Genomic DNA, 23,983 nt, shown 5'->3' on the forward strand with positions numbered 1-23,983 from the left:
AGAAATGTTTACTAAATAAAATAGAGATCACCCTCCAACACCCCCTTTACTAAAATGTATAAACCTTTGGTAAATCACTGATCACTAATCTAGTAGGTGTTGACATTTAATAAAGACAATAAGCCAATATTACTAAATATCTACACTGCACAAAGATTTAGAGATTAAAGTAGACATTATGTTTTTATATTATAAAATTATATAAACTGAAATTGTCTAATTTTACCATTTTAACGAAAGTGATATGTGCTTCACAGAGCTTAGACTTACCTGAATGGTGAGGTACTTCTACTGTTTTACTTTCTCTGATAATGAGGACGTGTTTGTGCTGGCCGTGCAAGCAAGTTGCGCAAGTTATATCAGGCTGTAGTACATACTGAAAGCTTGGAGTCAACTTGACGGTATTCACAAATCACCTCTGGAGTAAGAGTTCTGATCTGGAATCAGTGTTTGTGACCACAATTATCATAAGAATCTGATCCGAGGCAAGCCCTGTTGATGCTGCAGTATTCAGCTACACAAAGTGAAGGCCTGTTTCTTAGTCATATAGTCCCTAAATCACATCATCAAGTTTGTGTGACCTCAAGGAAGACCTGGATGTGGCTTTAGTGGGTTTGGAAATGTATTTCTAGAAAATAATTAGATGACCGCTGTTTCCAGATATTAGTTAGCAATGTTAATTTATAGCCCCAGTTTAAACTGAAACTCAAAACTATGATTATGGATTCATAGATTCTAATGGGTTTGCTATTTGTGTTTGCACTGACAAAGTCATAAACTATTCAACATAACTAAACAACAAATTGTCATTTTAAATTACAATTTAAAAGTAATATTTAAAAGAAATTTGAAAACCAAGGGAGCCAGAATTGTTTTGTCTATATAGTCAAGTAACAGAACTGTAGAGACAATCATTTAATAAACAAGTCATCTCAGTAATTGAGTTTTTTATTTTATTCTTTTCATTTGTTATTGTTTTGCATTATAAAAACAACATTCAGAAATATTAGCTCAAACTTAGCCAAGTCAAACAATAATTGTATAGCTGTAACTACTATTTTAGAGCATTTGCTATTTCTATCATTTCAAAAGTCACCAGATTTTGTACCAGTACGTTTACATTGGATAGCCATTCACTTCCATAGTGAGTGAACATGTGATTTTTGTTTTGTGATGATCAAGATTTGAAACTAAAAAACTGGTGTCTCCCCCAAAACAGTGAAGATAGCAAAGGCACATCAAGTAACACATTTGTAGTAGGAAATTTTAAAAAGCTCTTTCATTGTTTCTTAATAATAATTGTTTCTTGATAAGATAAGATAATCCTTTATTAGTCCCACAGTGGGGACATTCTCTGTGTTACAGCAGAAAGGGATAGCAAGACACTCAGTTACAAAAAAACGTAGATAAATAATTTACACTATATACACAATATAAATAAGAATGAAAAAAGCTATAGCAATATTATTTACAGGTTATTGCAAATGACTCTTAAATGCTGTTTATTTACTCTTTTTGCTCAAAGACAATGCAACGTCACCGGTTTCTCACCACATCCTGTTTCATTCAAGGACATATGGAATTTTTCCTTTACCAAGTTCCTCTTTTGAGTCACTAATTCCTTTTCATTGGTCTGTAGGCTTTGGTTTATTGTCTGTGCTGAGTAGAACTGAAAGTCAGAGTTGGCTTGAATCAGCAGTCTTTACCTGATTTATAACTATGGAATGAGAGACCACTAGTCTGAGGTTATGTTCATGTAAGCTTCATGCACATGGTTAATCAGTAAAATGGTGTTCTATCGACCACATGGAAGACTTTGCTTACCTTTTATATCTGGACATTTTTTTAGTGCATGATTTTCACATTTTCACATTTCACACAGACTCTTCTTTCAATAGCTAGACCAAAAACACATTTAGTGAACTCTGCCTGATATGAAACATCAAAGTTAAAAGACATTCACATATTAAAAGACACTACGCTGCCAACATTTATCTCTGGAACTCATTCAAAACACTTTATTACTTTATTCTTATTTCTGTAGTGTCTTTCTCAAGAATATGGACATATCAGGAGAGTGTAAAAAGAGCATGAAGTTCTGAAGAGATGGAGTTCAACAAGATATAACCCCAAAGTAGAGGCATATGTGAAGTTCTGGCAAATATATGTTAGAGGATGAGTAAACATGTCAGTTCTTGTAGTTGAAATATTGGATGCAGGAGAAATCATCAGGCATGAAGATTTGAGTGACCTGAGTAATAAGGGCCAGATATTGACAGAAAATCAGCTGGGTAAGAGTGTTTTCAAAACAGGAAGGCTTGTAAGGGTCTTGGTCAGCTGTGTTAAGTAACTTCCAACAGTGAACTGATGTGGGACAAATAAATAATAAAAAAGGCTGTTTTAATTATCACGTTTAATTATGGTAACTTAAGGAATAAATCACAAATGTGTGGACTGTGCTTAAATATCAGGTTTGTGTCAAGAAAATAACAAATTTTAATTGATCTCTACCAGTTCTGGCAAGAAGAGTGGTCAAACATTTAACCAGCATCTGGTTAAGGCAACTTCCTAAGGGACATTTCAGCAAATATTCATTCTGCTGCTACATACACTTTACACATATATACACACTACTTTTCTGCTAGTTAGGAACATGCCATCAGCTTATGATCATTGGTAATGGGGAGAACTCTATGAGGACTTTGGGCTGGAGTGGCATCTGGTGGCATCTGCTCTATGAAATGAAGCCAGTGCCTCATTTGATTAGTGGAACTAGGAATGAGAGTTGACAGGGTTAAAACAGGTGGTAGGGTTGCAAAGAAGGGTGCAAAGACTTCTTGTACACACATGAACAAAGTAGAAATGGAATTAACGGAACCCAAAAAAACAGTTCATAATATTTTAGGAATGTTTCTGTGTCTGAAAGTTGCATTTCACACACAATACTTCAAACATCACAATGCCACAAAGATTTTTTAGACTTCCTAAGATATGACAAAGAAAGTACAAAGTGATTACAAAGTAACGTTGGCATCCCACTCTCAACCCAAACATTTTTGAGGGAAAAATGGAATGACAAAAACACCCTTGAGATTATTTAAAGCAACTATACCAATGAAGATGTCCAAGCTGGAAAATCTGTTATCATTCATAAAGGGGAGATAAGCAACTTTACTTTCACAAAAGTAGTATACAACCCCTACACAATCCTGGCCTTGGCCTTATGTTTAGGAGTTGTTGAAAGTCCATAGAGATTTCCAGGAAGAGAGCTCTTGAGAGACATCTTGGTGTTCTCAGTGTTTAAACTTCCATTGATCTGGTTATTCAAGGTATTGTGCCAGACAATTATATTGTAGTCGTGCTTAAATAGGTACAAAATCTGCATGAGCACTCCAAAGCACTATCAAGAATTAGGAAAACACAAAGATATCATCCTAATATAATTATGATCTTGGGAGAAATATGATCTTAAACAAATGTTACTCTATTGAAAGATTGCTGAAGTGATGACATGTCTCTCCTCCTTTCTCCCTTCTGCAACCAGTTTGGTCCCAATGACTGCCCAGGGGTATGCTCTGCCCCCTGTCTTCAAAGTTCAGCAGGATCGGCAAAAGTCCCGATGTTGCAAAACCTAGGCTGACAATGGGGCCTATGCCAAAGATTTTATCTATGATTTCATCTATGTTTGAACTTGTTAACATTGTTCCCATCTCAGTATTTATCAAGATTACATGTATGCTTTACTGCTTTCATGTCTCCATAGGTTTCTGGTAGAACTGATAGTTGTATAATGTATTTATACAATTTGAGTATAAATGTGTATTTGTGTGGAGCTTTTTCACTTTTTCACATGAGCCTGCAAAGTAGTGAACCCTCATTTTGTCCTCTTTTCCACTGCCAAGCATCCCATACTCTATGTTAGTACTAGAGTTGATATAGGTTGCTCCATGCAGTGGTATAACAAACACTCTGAGCCATGCAGCCCCCCGATTGGTTAAACACAATTGGTGCAAATCAGCACCCTACACTTGAGTCACTTAAGTTGGTGTTGACAGTTATTAAGGACATTGAATTGAAGTACAAATATTTTTCTTCTTTAAGAAAGGATAGTCACTGGAGAAAGACGAATCATCATCATTTACTTAGTTTCAGAACAGAAGCAGTGTGATCCTATTCCCTTTTTAGCTGCTAATTAGTTAGAAACAAATGAAAAGAATAGCTAGGCGTGATTAGCATTAAAACAGTGCTGTGAAGCATTTTATTACTTTAGTACATTCAACTTCCCTAAACACACACATACATGCTGTAAAATTGTTTATATATATGCACCTCAGCAGATATTTTGGCCCACTCCTCATGAGCAAACTGCTCCAATTGTCTCAGGTTTGAAGGGTGCCTTTTCCAGACAGCATGTTTCAGCTCCTTCCAAAGATGGTCTCATAGAAGTCCATTTCAGAATAGTCCAATGTTTTCCTCTTAACCATTATTGGGTGTTTTAGCTGTGTTTTGGGTCATTATCCTGTTGCAGGACCAATGAACTGCGACTGAGACAAAGCTTTCTGACACTGGGCAGCACATTTCTCTCTAGAATCCCTTGATAGTCTTGAGATTTCATTGTATCCTGCACAGATTCAAGACACTCTGTGCCAGATGCAGCAAAGCAGCCCCAGAACATAACAGAGCCTCCTCCATGTTTCACAGTAGGGACAGTAGGTGTTCTTTTCTTGATATACTTCATTTTCCATCTGTGAACATAGAGCTGATGTGCCTTGGCAAAAAGTTCCACTTTTGTCTCATCTGTCCATAGGACATTCTCCCAGAAGCTTTGGGGCTTGTCAACATGAAGTTGGGCAAAATCAAGTCTTTTTTTATTATTTGTTTTCAACAATGGTATCTTCTTTCAGTTCAACTCATGAATCTTTAAAATAAGTAAAAATGCAAAAGAAGAGTCCTTTGCCACAAAAATCCACTATTTGAATGGACACTGTTCAGTCCTCCTGTTGTGTCCAACAGGCTGCAACTGTGTGAGTGTGTGTTTGATTTGATTATTAAAACTTTGAGCTTTGGATATTTCTGAAGATTTGGTCCACTAGAGAAAACTACATAATTTATTTATTTATTTATTTATTGTGTGCATTTACAGTTGTTTTCAGGCATTTTTAGACTTATTTTTGTTACACAGTTTCCTGATATCTGCTATTAGTTGTATCATGGTGTGTTTGGTGCCCATGCCAGTTGTTTTAAACATATATGAAAATGCCTTCCTGTTTTCCACAGCAAAAATAACTTCTGTTGATGAACAAATACTTGAAAAATCCATACTAGCCTTTAAATAGACTCTGATAATTTTGTATTATTTAAAATATCTTAAATATTGAAACTGAAACTGATATTGTCCAACAGGGCATTGCATGCAAATCATGTAGTCTGTATATTCTTCCATTGGCCCTCCAGCAATCAGGGAGTCCACATCTTTGCTTCTTTCTGTCTGTCACAGATAGATGGCTTTAGAGCTATTTACAAGCTTGAGCTAACCATATCTAAATGAAGTAGTGCTGACAGATCAGAAAAATATCATCTCCCAACACAATCGGGAGAGAGCGGAATACAAATATTATTCTGGTTTAGGTAAGTTTAGGTATGTAATAAACAATTTAATGTGGTTCAGTCCTACTTAACAGAGACAATACACTGACCTTTACTTGTGTGCATCTATCATTTATATTGGCTGCAGTGATTGACAGTTTTTCAAATCAGAAGAAGAATGGCTGAAAATGGAGGTGAGTATGGGTTATTTGTTTAGCTTTTTGACTATGACATTGTCTGTTTAAATTCAATTCTATTTTGAAAATAAATAAAACTAGATGTTGAAATAAACATCCGAAACAACTAGAAACACCAGAATAATCTAGTTTAATTTATTTTTGAAATAAACCTAGATGTTAAAATACATTTTTGTCTCATTTCCCTGATTTTTTCCCCCAGAACTGTGTGTACAGTAGCTGGCAAAAGTAAATATGTCCACAACTTTGACCAATTTTAAACTAATTTCTGTCCAATTAAAACTAATTGAATGGCATTACAATACTGTTACTATTTAGAATGTGTTGTTATGAGTTAATAGGATAAAAGGTAGATGTGATTAGACAGATTTTGTCGAATTAAATGCAAAGGGAGAGCATGATTAGTCATTAAGCTATTAACGCATTAATATGTATGAAATAATGTACAAAATATGTCATTAGGAACACAAGCAGCAATTAACATGTTTAAAAAAAATCTAATGCTTAATTTTTTGACCTGTGCCACAACTTTGAGTGCTCTTCTTCATCTGACTTTCTCTTAACATCCAGCTTTCTCTTGGTACATTGCACATCCAAATGCTAGTCATTTGGGACATTTTAAAGTAACTGTTAATTTGTAATGACATAACCATTAGAATGTCTGGTTCTTTCTGATTCTGTTCCAGTCCAACCATACCAGTCAGACAAACAATATATTGTCTGGCAAATAACAGATTATTAAATATTAGGGACTGGGAACATTAGGGACTTTTTCTACAAAGGTTTGTCCTGAACCAGATGCCAAATTAAAAGAAAATCAAGAAAAGACTTTGTATCTCTTCTTAGTAAAAACACTACAAGGCATTAGAAAAATGATTTGGCAACAACTGTGTCTGCAAATCGTCAGACATACTAGACATATGTTTTTCTTGCCATGTTGATCCAAAATACAGTTTAGCTCGGCTTCCTTCATATTGCCGCAGAGCATGGTATGATGCTTACTGTGTATTGTATAGTGTAGCAAACATTTCTGTAACTGTCTGCACTCATGGTGGAGCTTTTTGCTTGACATTTAATTTCCGGTCTTGTGGTATTGATGTGAAAGAACGGGTATATGAATGTATTCTATATATTGTTGTTCAGTGAACCCACAGTTTTACTGTTGCAGTACTGATTTAACCGTGCTAACGTAATATGTTGGTGAACAGACAAAGATTTGAGGATTGTGCTGCTGGGCAAGACTGGATCAGGAAAGAGTGCAACTGGAAACACCATCCTGGGGAAAAAACTCTTTTTGGCGACCATGTCACCAGAGTCTGAGACCAAGCAATGTGAGAAACATGAAGAAATGGTGGATGGTAGGAAGATCTCAGTGATCGACACTCCGGGACTCTTTGATACATCAATGACGGAAAATAAACTGAAGTCTAAAATAGAGCAGTGTGTGAAACTGTCGCTTCCTGGTCCTCACGTGTTCTTGCTGGTAATCAGAGTGGGGAGATACACTGCAGAGGAGAGGAGCACTGTAGAGTGGATTCAGAAAAACTTTGGAGAAGAGGCTTCAAAGCACACCATCGTACTCTTCACTCATGTAGACGCGTTGGAGACACCTGTAGAAGAGTACATAAAACAAAGCAAGCCATTAAAAGACCTAGTGCAGAGAGCTGAGGGAGGATATCACTTATTTAACAACAAAGACATGGAGGACCGTTCTCAGGTCCAGACCCTTTTGAAGAAGATAGATGTTTTGGTTAGGAAATATTACACTAATGAGATGTACAAAATGGCTCAGGAGAAGCTTAGACAAGAGGAGGAGGAAAGAAAGGAAGAAGAAGAGCAAAGGAGACGAGAGTTGGAGGAGAGGATACGGGCGGATGAGAAAAAGAAGTTTGAAAGAGAGAAGCAGGCAATAGAGGAACAGCTCAGAAGGGTCAAGGAGGCAAACAGAAGACATGAGATGTCAGGCAGGACAATGAATAGAAGAAAAACACACACTTCTAGAGAACATCTTATAGGAGCTGGAATTGGGTTAGCTGTTGGAACTGTGGCAGCAGTAGGCATATTAGTGGCTGCAGTAAAAGTAAAAGTACCTTTAGTAGCTGTTGCATTTCCCATTGCACTCTTTGTGTTCCCTGCTTTAGGTGTAGGGATCGGTTTGCTACTTAAAAAGACAAGACAGCCAAGACAGGGGGAAAGGCGGCATTTATTAGGCTAAGTAATAAACATCTGAATCAACAACAAGATCATCCCACCGTATGTGTAGGGTAATGCAAATAAGAACCTTCTTTCTCAATAAATTTTAGTTGCTTTGGTGCTTAAAACTTTGTCCATCTCCAAAACTGTCAACTTTACAGCAGAAGGAAAATACTTTCAAATCAAATCAAATCACTTTTATTGTCATGTCACATTATATAGGTGTAAAGGTCAGTGAAAAACTTAGTAGTACAAAAGAATAAAATGAATACAAATTTACAAATAGAAATACTGAATATTCACACATTAACTGAATATTTACACTTTACATTTACAATATTTGCATTTTTTCAGTGGAGGTCAATGTAAACAGATTTTATTTCAAGTATTTTTTGTTGGTCAAGCCATCAAATTCTGATACAATACAAAGAAACAACAATCAGATTTACATTATATATGAAAGTGAAAAACAGAATTTGAAAAGTTTTTGCTTGACAGTGACATTTTGTTGTTTTATCTGGTTGAGATAAGCTTCAGAAGCATGCCTGTTAAATCTGTACTGGTACATATTTCATGTATTAATAAAATGTAAAAGTATATTAAGTTCTATTAAAGTTATATTAAATCTGTAATGATTCTTAAGGATAAATACATAAATATTTATCTGTTCAAATGTATTTGTGGACTGGCTTGTGTGTAAACATCTAATATTAAAATGTACAACATGAAAGAACATAATATCAAAGTGATATGGATTAAGTAGATAATCAGAGTTGGGTAGAAACAGAACATGTAGCATTATGTATGTCTGTTACAGGGGAAAAGTAAGTTGATTCGAGTACAGGCACTTTTTAAAAGTAGAGTGATTACAAGTAGGATCACATTACAGCCTAAAATAGATCACTGCTTCCACTGTGTTTGTTTGGGAATGACACCATCATGACTTACATTCTTTTTATTGATTCACATGGAGCTGGTTGAGTGCAAACAGCGCCTCCCTGTGGAGAATCCTAAACTTAGGTGCCATTCCAACATGACCTGCATTAGAAAATGCATTCACTAGAGAAAATGTCATAAGAGTTTCCTTTTTTAAAAGTGAAAAGGAAAAGAATATCATGAGAGTCCTCTATACATTTGAACATAAGAAAATCACCACTGAATCCACGTATGCTATAGGACTGCTGTATTATTAACTGGCTGCTGGATGCTGTTGTCTAAACCTTCCTTTCTGTTGGTAATAAAGTGTATAGGTGTGTTTCTGTTTATTATTAGTTATTATTAGTACTAATAGTATTCAAGTATTACAGTAACATGTAAGCTGAATCTTAATATTTTTCTAGGTTTTTATATAATCTTGCCAGCAAATGCCAGCAGCCATTTACACTGCCCTGCTAGAACCAGCAAACCAGACCAGAACCAGATCAGTATAAACTAGTTTAGACCATTTTAGATGAACATGGAAGTCATGTTGATCAAAGCTGTTTGTTTCAGCTGGATGTTTGAACATTTAATGATGAATGGACCAATCTAAGTCAAGTTTTGGAGATGAGGTTCTGCACCAGCAGTGATGGTAAAATAATGTGAAGATGAGATGGTTTGGTATTTGTTATAGACACACAGGATGGTTTCATGCGAGTTTAGACATAAAGTTTTCCTTTGTCTTTATTTGAATATGTAGCTTTAAAATAACAAGTAATCATAAAGTAAGTAAAAGTATTCAGATTACATTACTTTAATACAGTAATCCTTTGGATTACACTGCAATTACATTTTGGATCAATAAAAAAAATCAGTAATCGCTAGTAAACAGTAGTGGAATAGATTTGGTGGACTCACTGGGGAACAAATCAGGTTAATGTAAGTGGCACATTTACATTACAGGTACACTACAAAAGGTTCTTTAAATGATGCCAGAAAATATTTTCCAATAAGTTTCCATGAAGAACCATGTTTGTAGAAGAGACATATAAGAAAGTTGGTATACATATATTTTTATAATTTGTAAAAATGTAAAAAGTGAGGCCAAACACTGAATTCTGTTGAAACATGGCCCTGTGGACCACTGTGGATGAAAGATCTTTTAAAAAAAAGATCGCTTGGGCATTGAGGCAAAGCCTTAAAGCTAGTCTTCTTTGTAAACAGTAAAGGAAAGAATTACTCAATAACAGCTCTCTATGTGTGATATTTCTTCTACATGTGCTGTATGGTCTCTCACTAGGGGACAGACCCAAGAGTCACCCTCTGCTGGCAGCCAACAGCACAGACTGATATCATACAACTGTTTTAAAAATATATATATATGTATGGTATTTTTAACTAATGCTATTAGTTCAGTCAATTTAGTGCTACTGAATAATTTAAAATGTTAATATTCTTTAATGAAACCTTTGGCCACTTTTTCAAGGTTTACAGCCAAGTTACCAAAAAGAGAAGTATGGTTCTTTAAATCTGCAAAATCTACTACTACTACTACTACTAATAATAATAATAATAATAATAGGTTATAGAATGTAGATATGTATATATAATATATATCTACATTCTAAAAATAGTACTATAAATAATAGATTAATTTATATAGATTTGTTATTTGATTTCAACTCTACCTGTTTTGCAACTGCAGCTGCCTTTTTTAATGCTGATTACATACTGATGTTACAGCAGTATCCCCAACCCTGAGGGTATGAAAAGCATCGCATATGCTTGTCGTATGGGAGAAGATTTGAGACTTCAGCTCACTGTTAGAGAGAGACAAACAACATTCACACAATTGTCTTTGTAGAGTCCAATTTTACATCTTTATGGGGACTTGTATAGGTGCTACATACATTAAAGATATAAATCATGACACTATTTTGTAGAAATGCTGTTGACGTCATCAGCTGACTGTACCTGTAAATAATAACAAGGTACTCTCTTAAAAATAAAGGTGCTTCAAATGGTTCTTTGAGCAAAGCCATAGAAGAACCACTTTTGGTTCCATAAAGATCCATGTTCGTAAAAGAGTTAAAAGAGTATAAAAATCTCTTTAAGCCAAAGTCAAAAGTCAGAAGTTCATTTGAAGTTGACACTTAACAGAAGACTTGTGTAGTACAGCCTACACAAGTCTTGCTCCATGCTCTCTGTCTTTGTTTTTGTTGGGAAAAGTTGAAATATGTAAAAGGAAAGCCAAAACAAAAGCTGCTTAACAAGAAGCATTCTTCATACCAAATGAGATATGCTGATGGATTTCTCTCTTTAAGACCAGTCTAGTTACATTCATTATCACCATGGAAACATCAACTTGTACTGGTAGGTGAAAATGGAGATACACAACACTCTGTTTGGTATAGCAGTGTTTCTCAACCCTGGTCCAGGAGGCACCCTGCCCTGCACATTGTAGTACTTTCCCTACCCCCAACACACCTGATCCAGCTAATCAGCTCATTAACCAGCCCTTTCAGAGTAGCAGTGGGGGCATTAAAGCAGGGGGTCCACTAAAATGTGTAGGGCAGTGTGCTTCCAGGACCAGGATTGAAATCATCTGGACACTATGAAGAGATTTATTTAGATGACAAATATATATATATAAAAAAGAGACATTTCTGGTACAGTAAGACCTGCCCTTTCTGTGGTGAGGGTGTGGTTTTCCTCTAGCAGGTGAAAATCTGTCTGGACTGCTTTAGCCTAACTGGACAAGACTCTCTTTAGAACTCATTGGACAATTAATTGATTTCTTTACATCCTAAAGTGAGTACCTCAACAAAGAGTTATTTTGCTAGGAACATTTTTAATGATGAAAACGATTCAAACATTACAATGTACAGTAGATTTGTTGTGATCAATAATCAATATTAGATCTATATTCTTCTTGTTCTATATTGATTGGTATTACTTTCAGTAAATATCTTTTTTTGTCTCTGCATATCTGTGCAATACATTGATTGGGCATAACAATTAAAACTACTACCAAAACAGTTCTGAGTTCTGAGATGGTAATGGTAGATATGATTGGGCAGATAATTATATTTCATGGACATATTTTAAACTGATATGTAATGTGTGTGTGTGTGTGTGTATATATATATATATATATATATATATATATATATATATATATACACACACACACACACATTACATATCAGTTTAAAATATGTTAATGAAATATAATTATCTGCAGTTAATAATTAACTGCATACAAACATATATATGTAATGTGTAAATACTAGACATTTACTATCCATGTTATAGGATAATAAAAATATAATCTCTAAAATGGCAATTCTATGGGAAAAGGAGAAAACCCTCTTAATTCTTAACACAACAGATTTTACATATTTTGGAGTATATCTATATTTCTATTGGTCCATTCATCATAAAAGTCTTACAATATGTATAAAACAACAGTCTGATTCACACTGTGACAAAATAATTCTTACAGATACAAGGATTGTGTCCTAAAACCAAATACTGCATTATCTAGTAGCCATTTAATGTATATTCAGATATTGGTTGTATGCACAACTTCCTGTTAATTCTAATAAAATTGAAGGTCAAGGAGTTTTAAAAAAGTTGCATCATTCCATAATTTCTTTTCTAGGTTTTAGTAAAGATCATAACTTTCATCTGAAATAGTAAGGAGCTAACTTTACAACTTGCATGCTTGGTTCCTATCACTGCAATTTCCCTCCTGGGCTCAATAAAGTATTTCCGATTCTGATTTTACATTACATTTAACAGACACTCAAACTGTTACTTGCAAAAGTGCTTTACTCAACTGACCACTTAAAGATATTCCTAGCTCTTGTGAATAGACACCTGAGATACCTGTAAGCTTAGATACTGCCCAGTACAAAAGCCAGTAGATATACCTGGATGCAAAACATGTAAAATACTCAACAGCTACATACTAGTAAAGTACATTACACTGTGTCTGAATGTCATCAATTAAAATACATTTATGTACAATCACAAGCCTTTAATAGTAAGTGTGAAATTGGCTGATCTGTTACCTATCTAGAATACGTTATTTTGCTCCACCACCTCAGCTTCAGGATGGAGAAAAGTCTAGATGCCTGTATTCCATACATCTTGAAGGATAGTGGGTCAAGCCAAGCCATACTTGAATCTCTAATGGTTATTGGTACAGATGGGGTTTAGTCCATCGGCATTAAGTATGGAAGGGCTGGTCTGCAGATTGGTGAAGTACATTCTGAGCACATTCTGTTCCTTGTATTGCTGAATGAGTGTTCAGTGTTTACAGGAACACTGGGCTTAAGCTTATTTTTGAAACAAAAAAGAGTGGCAAGATTACTGTGACAGCAGTGGCTTGACTGATATCAGTGAACATCAGCAGCATTAAGAGGAATGCAGTTGTTATCACTGGGTGAGCACATTACGCCTTGTTGCATTTGACAAGATAAGAGCAGGTTCATGATGCCAAAATGACAAGTCGTCTTTCTGGTGGTTGAGGAGCTTAGGACTTATTATGAAAAGCGGGGAGTGGGCTCTTCTTGAGAGGTGGTATGGGAAAGGTGGTTGATGTAGCATAGTGGTAAACAACATTTTCTTCCCAAGGGCAGACCAGGGTTCAATTCCCTGGCTGAGCAATCCCACTGCGCTACACTAATAAGAGTTATCGGCCCTAGCTGATAGACTCCTAGCTCAACATTCTTGTAAGCGACTCTGGACAAGAGCGTCAGAGAAATGCTGCAAATGAGAATGTTCAGATGGGTGAAGGGTGGCATGCAGAGAAGAGCACTGAAGAAATTTGGTGTTTCAGCTAATTAATATGATCCACAATGGCTCTTATCCAGTGACTATAGAGCTACAGTCCAGCAACATTGCCGGGGAAGCTCAACCACTGTCACTTTTAATAACTGCTAATGGGAATTCCTCACCCAAACAGTTCAAATCTGTTTCCCAAACGTAAACATTTTGTATTTGTATCATAATATAAATATTATAATAGTAATTTTAAACTTTACATAGTACCAGTTTGTTTAGCCAGAGAAGATATGAATCATTTAAGAAGTTAATTTGCAGAATTGTTGTTCAGATAATGGAACGAAAGTTTGTAGGATATTAAACCCTCCTGTTACATAAATGCCCCCTCCTGGCCTCTACAGGCATTGCACATAGACAGACAATGTGCTTTGGCTGAAGCTCATTGTAAGACTTTTTGGGAGCTACTAATGGGTTTTCAGTGTCCTCGCAGAGTCTCTGTTGCCTTACACAAGTTCCGAGTCTTTGTACTGTTTCAGCTGTTCTGGGTTCTGACTTATGTTATGTGTACCTTTGGAGTATGGATCTGCCCTTCATCTACTTTCTTTCCTGTGTTCTGACCCCCCTGTCAATGAAACGGCTAGAAGCTTTAATACAACCACTCTGCACATGCAGACCACCTCAACCCATTCATTACACCACCAATTTTGATAAATGTCTAAGAAGAAGTACTGCCAATAGAATGGGACTTTCTAGAGCAGATAAACATGAACCTATTGGCTCCATGCTGCCTAATGCCAGGCGTGGACTAGAGGGGTGTAAAGCCCCCCAGCATTGAGTTGTGGGGCAGTGGAAGAACTGTGTTCTCTGGAATGATGTTGGAGCTCCATCCAGTACTTTTGGGATGAGGTAGGGTGGTGACCATCCAACATCCTGACCTCACTAATGCTTTTGTCACTGAATACAATCAAATCTTCACAGCAGTGTTCCAAAATGTACTAGAAAGACGTCTTCCCAGGGCAGTAAAGACAGTTACTCCAACCTTTTTTTTTTTTAATACCCTTGGTTTCAGAAGAAGCAATAAATATACAGGTGTCCTTACTTTTGTCCATATGGTGTATAATAGACAATGTGCTTATATTAACTATGTGTTTGTTGACCTTTCTCCACAGTGTCCGCTTTGAGAATTGTGCTCCTTGGAGAGAATGGGGCAGGAAAACATGCAACTGGAAACACCATCCTGGGCAAAGAGGCATTTAAGGAAGTCCTTTCCTCTAAGTCTGTGACCAGACAATGTGAGAAGCATGAAGGAACTGTGGGCGTCAGGAAGATCTCAGTGATCAACGCTCCCGAACTCTTTGATGCTTCTATGACTGGAGAAGAGCTGAACTCTGTATTAGAGCAGTGTATCTCACTGTCTTCTCCTGGTCCTCATGTGTTCCTGCTGGTGATCAGAGATGGACAGTTCACAGAAGATGAGAGAAACACTGTGAAGTGGATTGAGGAGAACTTTGGAGAAGATGCTCTGAAGTTCACCATGGTTCTCTTCACTAGTGGACTTCAATCGGTAGAGGAGTGCCTGAAAAAGCACACTGCACTCAAAAAGCTGGTCAATAAATGCAAGGCAGGTCATCATGTTCTAAAAAGTGACAAGAAACATGACCGTGTCCAGGTCGCAGGGCTGCTGGAGAAGATAGATGGAGTGGTGCAGCAGAATGGAGGACTGCACTACAGTAATGAGATGTACCAAAGAAAGGTCCGAGAGGGGAAGAAGAAAAGGAGAGAAAGTGAAAAGGAAGAGAAAGCAGAGCTGATCATTAGAAAAGTAGGGGCGATTTTGGTGAAGCTGTTGCAGGTGATACTGAACGCACTGTTTATGGAGATCTGCGCAATATTCAGATCAACTCTGAAGGGCTTTGGAGTTGGAGTGATTATTATTATAGTACTTTCTCTAACCGGGATTCTGACAGAGTCATGGACCTGCTTTGGCTTGAAGGTGCTGATCTTCGGGAGTGGTGGAATCATGGGCGCGGTAACTGGATTGTATTCGGATACGAAAATGGACAGATAGTAATGTGTCTAATATGTGAGATCTTCAGTAGAAGGAGTATGAACATCAGTTTGCTCTGGTTAATATGATCCACTTTTTACAAAAGCATGATTTCCTGAAACTCAACCACCTCAGCAGGCTTCTGTTTTCTTTCACTGTTTATTATAATCACCAGTAGGCGGCAGCATATTCCACATTACATTGACACATCCTTAAGAACTGAAAGTGAAAGAACTGCCAGATACTGTTAGATAAGATACTGTAAATCATTTGTGTTAATGAGGTTCTTTGAACAGGATGATTCTGCATATACTTTAATGCAGTAAGGGGGAAATAAACAGTTCACAGCATAAAAATGAATAAAATTTCTATAATTAATATGTCAGGTTCTAGTCTTTAATCAGAATGTTTCAAAAAAGGGACAAAAGACAAAGAAAATCACAATTATAACAATAATCAATTTTGTTCATGGGAAATGTATGATTATATTATTTTGGATAAATAATGTACAATGAGAATCTAAGCATAAGTAATGTGTAAGAGCAAAATGTTAATGTGTATCTGATTTAAAATATAGTATATATAATGCTGTGGCATAGTTCAACATTCTGAAGGTTTCTCAAAAGCGCTAAGGCTGGAGGGGGTTTTAGAGGTAGATACTAACTACTTTAGGATATTTTTAGAGTAAACAGTAAAGCTCTTTAGTAAGTTGCTCTGGATAAGAGTGTCTGCCAAATAACTTAAATGTAAATGTAGAGAAAACTTTGAACACACAGGCATAATGGAATCTGACCCTGGTGTGTTGATGCTGTTCTCTGGGACAAACAGCACTTAGTGGAACAGAGGGAATTTACAGGAAATGGTCACGTGGATGCACTCTTAAGATGTACTCTCTGAGAGTGCCCAGAACGTTATCATTCCCTGGATCAAAGAACACACCTGTGGCATCTCTGCATTTCACAGTGAGTATTCAAACTTTCAATAAAAAGACCAGATAAGATGGAAACAAATATACAAAAATAAGAAATAAGACATATATACAAAATGCATAAAAATAAGAAAAATATATAGATATAGATAAATTTAGATTTAGAACATTACAAGATTAAATGTGAATGTATTTTTTAAAGTGTTTTTAGGTTAGATTTTTCAGTTATTTAATAGAATGTCACTATTCTACATCAGACATTACACCTAAATAGATTTCTGTTTTAATGTGTCTCGCGCCTACATCATGTCACACATTTCAGCGAATCAAAGACAATATTGGTCGCTGTGCTGTAGATGAAATCATATTCAGTCTATTATGGTCTGCATTTGCTTTGATTGTATTGTTAAGAGCATGTAGAGCCACTGTAATTTATTTATTCATATATTTTATTTGTAGAAATATAGATGGACTACCAGTCTTACTGGAAAGTTCTGTGAAACCTGTCATTACCACTGTTTAAATGTGGGTGCTTGGCAACTTAAACTGGCACAGCTTTAATTCATTTATTTCATATTCTACTTGACTATTTGAAAAATGGTGCCAGCAATTTGCATTGTGTTTTGGTATTGGTTTACCTTGCAGCACATGGACTACTTGCTGGGCTCTTTAAGAAAGAACAAACAACTGAAACATTAGGTTATTGATGTGAGGTGCAACAGAAGGATTATAGTTTAAACCATTTAGCACCCTGAGTTAAACATGTGGTAATCGTCACGGTTTGTCACTGGAGACAGAGGCAGACGTACTCGCAGGATAGTTTAATACAGGAAACATAAAACACAACAAACAGAAACCCAACAAGCAAAGCTTACAAAATAATCACAAGAATTACATAAACAGATCAAGCCAATAAACCATAAACTGGCGTGAACGCAAACCCAGGAACATAGGAACACACACAAAACCAGACAAGGGAGGACTGAAACAAAGGGGTACACCAATACGGGAGTCACAAGGAACACCTGGGACTAACAAGGGGGCGTAACTACAGAGGAGACAGGTGGACAGGCGTGGCTAGGGCAGACAAGACACAAACAGAGCCATGGGAGCACATGGCAACACAAAACAGAAGCAGACATGACAACAGGGGCAGGCATGACAGTAATACGGTGCAAGCATCAACATATTTCCAAAATTAACTTTGTTTTAATGTGATACATGGGAAATTGCTATACAAAAGATAACATGTCATAAAATGAATTAGGACTGATGTAATAAAAAGAATAATGCTAAATGTTTTTTTGTTGTTTAGTAAAATGCTATTATTATTTTCTTTTTCAGGCACTAGTGAGGAGATTGCCTTCAGCTCAGTTAAAAATATTATTCTTTTGATGATAATGTAGTGCAATTGAATGCATTAGCACACAATGCAGGTATACATGTTGCCAGTGTTAGTTAATATAATGCTTTCATACAAATATTGTGTAATTTTTACATGTTAGATTTGGTAATTTGACTAATCTAAATCATGACAATTGTTTATTAAAACCCTTTATTTGGTTCACAGATTTCACTGGATTCATCTGAGAAACTACAGGACAAATGGCCCTAAGCCGAGAAGGTAATTATTTGTAATTCTTTGTCATGTGACCATCACCCCCAAGTGCAAAGCATTTGATCTCAAAGCAGGCCAAACTGAAACTAAAACTAAAAGGGGTGGGTTTGAAAACAGGTGGAATGAAAATAAACAAAGGCTGCCAGGGAAGAACGCTGGCCACCTCGAAAATCTTAAGGAAAATGAAAACTAAAGATATAACTAAAGAAATAAGAGAACTGAGATGTTACAGATGTTACTCCTGCCTTCCTCTGTTACTCGAGTGTATGTGAGCAAACACACACAATGCAAATGCAGTGACACCTTGCCTGAGGAGGTTTTTAACAAATGTTATAGCATACAATGAATTACAAATTATTGCTGCTTTTTGCATTGTGGAATCTGGCTGTGGCCAACGTATCTGATATATAATAGCCTAACATATAAGAAATGCTAGTGAGTGGTTAATTTTAATAATTCTTGAAATACGCTCCATTTTCTAAATGTCACATGACTGTAAAAACCTTTCAGTTTAAATGTAATGACTGTATGGCATACCTGCCTGCCTGACTGCAGTTTGTGGAAAGGTGGAATTGGGCATCCAGCTCCAGACTCTTAATGAATGAAACAACAAACAAGGATGTACTTTGCACAGTAGTTTTATTCTAATTGGAAACACAATAATGTGTGTATGAACATCTTGAATCTTTCCATTGATAACATTAATTTGGAAAATTGTTGTACTCTTGTGCAAGTAAGTTTTGACGAGTTTGCTTTTTACACATTGTGTTACTAAAAAGAAGACATTTCACCTGTAAATGCAACTATCAGGGATGTGTTTGCCCAGTCTTATTTAATTTAATTTTATTAAAAATAAACATTATCTTTCAACCCTGTAGACTCTAAAAGAACTATAGAACACTCTTGTGGATCCATGGCAATTGATCAATGTTTTAAACAAAATGTAAATAAAAAAGGCATTCATAAGTTAATGGTAAAGATCAGTCCCACCTCTTTAACATGAAAACATAAATGATCTAATGCTGATTGATTCTTTCAAAGAACAAAAAACTAGCTACCACACGGTTATATACACCACTCAGAGTTAAACTGCTATTTCTAAATACTGCACTAATTCAAGTTTTTAAGACAAAATAGATGATAGGAATAATTGTGAAGCAATGATTGAGGTCTGCCTCCTGTCAGGTTTACACTACTTTTAAATTTGTCAGAGTGTGAACTCTTCACACTACACAACTTGTTTTCTTGTAATCAGCAATCTTTTAGTGATGGTTTAGACAGTACATGACTGATTAGCAACACAGGGTCACAAATTACAAGACTTACCAAGAGGAACCTGTCTGTCTGCTCTCCAAAAAACAAAGTTTGGAAACACATGCAAGAACTGATGTGATGCCATGCATCAGACCCAAAATGTTCTTGAAAATCGTCCTGAGGCTTCAAACAGGCTGGGGCAAAACAAAAGAAAACATGGAGCTTCGGACAGGAGGGGAAACAAACACAAGGCAGGGAAGCAGGGGGTGCACCAAAGGCATCCAAAGCCTTTTAGTGACCAAATCAGAATCCTCCAGAGTCCCTGAAAACTGTGTTTGAAATTGTGCCGTGATGTGAAAAAACTTTACTATTCATTTAAATGATGTGGCCAAAATACCTGGAAACTAAATACTTGACTAACAGAAAGAATGGATCTTTTTAGATGGTCTGCGGATTGTGCTGCTGGGTAAGACTGGAACGGGAAAGAGTACAACAGGAAACACCATCCTGGGCAGAGAGGCATTTGAAGTGGACCTCTTGCCTGATTCTGTAACAAAGAAATCTGAAAAACATAAAGGCATCATTGATGGCAGAATAATCTTGGTGATTGACACTCCAGGGATTTTTAATACTTCCCTGACTGAGGGAGAACTGAGAGCTGAAATAGGGAAGTGTGTCACTTTATCTTCTCCTGGACCTCATATGTTTCTGCTGGTGATCAAACTCGGTGTGAGATTCACAGAAGAGGAAATGAACGCTGTGAAGTGGATTCAGGAGAACTTTGGAGAAGAAGCTCTAAGGAAATTCACAATGGTGATATTCACTGGTGACCCAAAGGGCCTGGACATTCCCAGCTTTTACTCTAATCTTCAGAACGTCATCAGCGACTTTTCTGACAGATATTATGTTCTTAACAAAAGCAACCCAGTCAGTAAGCTGATAAAGCGAATAGAAGACATTGTAAAGCAGAATTGCAGACAGTGCTACACTGAGGCTATGTACCGAGAAGCTCAGAAAAAGATAGAAGAAGAAGAGAGAGAGAAGGAGAAGAGAGAAAAGGCAGAAAGCAAAAAACAGAGGAACAAAAAAATTTGACAAATCATGGTTTTTGCTGCCACATTTTACATTTCATTTATATATGTCTTTCCATTTGTTCTGAGTTACTTCCGTTTTTAGACGAACTGTTTAGTGTGGTTATCATAGGATAGAATAGTAACACTAAACACATTCAATTTGTTAGAGATGGATGTATAATATACATAATACTGACATCAACAGCAGCATTCTTTTGATCATAAAGCTGATTTCATGCAGTTACCAGTCAGGGAGATTGTATTTGTCATTCAGTTTCAGATTCAGATTAGTTTGTTTTTTTTCAGGCATTATCATGATCAGACAAATGTGCATTGTGTACAAGGAGATGATGGGTTGCTTTACTGTGATTGTGTTAAATTAGTAAATAAAGTGCAGTGTAATTCTCAATCTGACCATTGTTCATTGTGCCTGCTGAAAAGTTTCCTGTTGCTCCATTGTAATCCTCTTTTTTTATCATATTTTAGTATAATAGAATCTAAAAGGTTTAAGCTTATTTATGACTTACAATACTAAACTGCTATGTAGGGGCCCATGAATTGTTGGTAGTACTGAAGTTGCGGGAACATTTTGAGATTTTTATATCTTATTTTGTGTTTATATATCTAAGATGTTTCAATATTTATTTCATTTCCTGATCTTTATAGAATACGTTCAACTACAAAATGAGGGCCACCCTTAACAGAGATTAGCCTAGTCAGCCATGACTCTATATTATATATTAAAGAAATCCACAATCTTACATTGAATGTATAGTATACTTTCCTTTTACTTCATATAAACACAGTTTTGTGTCTGCGATAATAGAAAACAATAGAGAATAATTTCCTTGAACTTTGTTCAAACCTCTGGGAACATTATGTTTACATTAAAATAAAAAAGAGAACGATCACAACAGTGATCTTTAATGAAACCAGTGTTTTAAAATTATGGTTCTGGGTGACGTTAAGTCATTATGACAGGCCATAGTCTAGCAGTTTTGTCTAGATGCAACATGTTTTATTTATCTGGTTACTGCTGGTGATCCACAGGCTGAGAAAAACCTTTATTTTCAATAAATACTCTTTCTACAGATTCTACTTTGATTGTGCTGCTGGGTAAGACTGGATCAGGAAATAGTGCAACAGGAAACACCATCCTTGGACAACACTGTTTTACTGAGGAATATTCCCCACTATCTTGTACCATGGGAAGTGTGCGAGCTCACAGAAACCTGGGGAAAGAATGGTCTGGGTAATTGACACTCCAGGACTTTTTGATACACACAGGTCTCAGGATGTAGTGAAGTATGAGATAGAAAAGGCCATTGAACTTGCCTCTCCTGGTCCTCATGTGTTCCTGCTCGTGATCAGTCTAGCGGTGAAAACATTATTGTTCTGTTCACTAATGGGAATAGATTGGTACAGAGAAATAGGAGGAAAACAATAGAGCAATATATACAAGGGTCAGTCCTTGAGGTGATAGTTAGGTGTATGGCTGGATATCATGTGTTTGAAAATGAAGCTGGTGGTGAGGCCCAAGTCACAGAGCTACTGCAAATGATAGATGAGGTAAGGGCCAGGAATATACACCAGGTGTACACCAAAGACATGTACGAAAAGGCTCAGAGAGAGCTATTAAAAAAGAAATCTATGAAAGTTGCTGGAATTGGTGGTGGAGTTACTGGAGCTGCAGGAGGAGGGGCTTTAGCAGCTGCTGTGACAACATCAGTTGGAGTGGCTAAAGCAGGGATAGTGATGGCTGGGGCAGCAACAGGTGCAGTAGTGTTAGGAGTAGTGGCAGTGGGAGCAGTAGCAGCAGCTTTTTTCCTCAGAGAAAAACAGATTGAAGACAACAATAAAAGCAAAAACAATTAGTAAACATAGCATTATGTGATCATTAACTGAATTATCATCACTAATTTTTAAGATTTTTAAGAGGAGCCATGTTTAAAACTTAATTCCTATTTTAAGTCATATTTAACTAGTAATCTTCAGGGTACTTAAGTCAGTTTGTGTAAATATTTTGATTGTCCCTCTGGTCATTAAAATGCAATTATTTAATCACATACAAGTGTAATAGACAGAAGCCTCACACTTCAATGATGCACGATGGATCAATGTAGTGTCAATGTTGTGTTGAAAATCCCAGGAGATCCACACTCAAACCATGCCACACTCAGAATCACTGAAATCATCGGAGAACGGACATATCAGAATATCCAAATATCTGAAATATACATCTCAGTGTCGTTGGCATAGAGGTGGTGGCTCAGTCCATGCTGGTGGAAAATGCAAAAACATATAAATACTGAACAAAAGGGACCTGGGCACCAAACCTTGTGGAACACCCCAGGTAGGATTGGTAGGGGCTGACTGCATTCCATTGTCTGTTGCTTAGATAAGATCAAGAGCAAGTCCAAGGCCAGGAACATATTCAAAGTTGTACATATGTTCCAACAAGGTTAGATGATGCTCAGTATCAAATGCATTTGTGAGGTCCAGCAAAATAAGAATTTTCATTGTCATTGGTGACTGACAACTGCTTTTTCATGTTGTGGTTCTTCTACTTGGAAAGGATCTAAAGGATCTAGTTTTCATTGTATTAATAAACTATTATCACTGTTTATCTATTGTTTTGATGTGTGTTGAGGGAGATTGGGATACGCAATTGAGAAACTTTCATAAATATTTGGTAGCACTTTGTTTTAAAGTTATTTATAGATGCTCTGTAGATGATCAGCTTATTTATAACATCCACCTAAATACAGATTAAAGGAAACTCTGTTCAATCTGTTCAATAAACCTGATCTTAATCCAGTCTTTAACTTCAACCCAAAACCCATAGCTGATCTTTAACCTAACTGTTAAAAAGCATTCAGTTTCAGCATCTGTATATAATCCACATCAAATATTTGCATTCTTCCAAATTGTATTGGTTTTGTATACTTGTTAAGATACAGACAACACCAAGAAACTCACAATTCAGCTTTATTTGACAATAACAACACATCAAACATGTTCTGTAACTTGCAATAAGTTTTATATTACAGTGGAGGGATTTTGGCCCTCTTGTCTTAGCAGAATGTATCTAGTTCAGCTACAGGGGACAGTTTTTGAGCTAATTTGTGGACGACTTTTCTAATGAATCTTAAACCAGAGAATGTGAGAAACATGAATGAACTGTGAAAGCCAGAAAGATCTCGGTGATCAACACTCCAAGACTCTTTAAAACATCAGTGGCTGGAGAAGAGCTGAAAGCCATTGTAGAGCAGTGTATCTCACAGTCTTCTTCTGGTCCTCATGTGTTGCTGCTGGTGATGGATCACAGATTTTGGACCACTCTATCCATCTTCTTCAGCAGCTCTGTGATGTGTGGCC

The 23,983-nt window shown here is 36.5% G+C and overlaps 1 protein-coding gene across 1 annotated transcript; it reads left to right on the forward strand.

Moving 5' to 3' along the window:
• Positions 1-498: 498 nt before the first annotated feature.
• On the forward strand, positions 499-22,480 carry LOC140535556 (GTPase IMAP family member 8-like). Its single transcript, XM_072656955.1, has 5 exons — positions 499-529; positions 6,998-7,747; positions 14,855-15,714; positions 19,956-20,408; positions 22,082-22,480. The coding sequence occupies exons 1-5, from the start codon at positions 499-501 to the stop codon at positions 22,478-22,480; spliced, it is 2,493 nt and encodes an 830-aa protein (XP_072513056.1).
• Positions 22,481-23,983: the final 1,503 nt, after the last annotated feature.

This window comes from Salminus brasiliensis, chromosome 15 (genome assembly GCF_030463535.1).
Source record: "Salminus brasiliensis chromosome 15, fSalBra1.hap2, whole genome shotgun sequence".
Lineage (NCBI taxonomy): Eukaryota > Metazoa > Chordata > Actinopteri > Characiformes > Bryconidae > Salminus > Salminus brasiliensis.

Excerpts from the sequence above, each read along its gene's own strand:
- LOC140535556 (XM_072656955.1), top strand. The coding sequence starts at position 499 with ATGCTGCAGTATTCAGCTACACAAAGTGAAG. Across the intron at positions 530-6,997 it reads TTCAGCTACACAAAGTGAAG|ATTTGAGGATTGTGCTGCTG; the intron begins GCCTGTTTCTTA and ends GAACAGACAAAG. Across the intron at positions 15,715-19,955 it reads GTGGTGGAATCATGGGCGCG|AAAGAATGGATCTTTTTAGA; the intron begins GTAACTGGATTG and ends CTTGACTAACAG.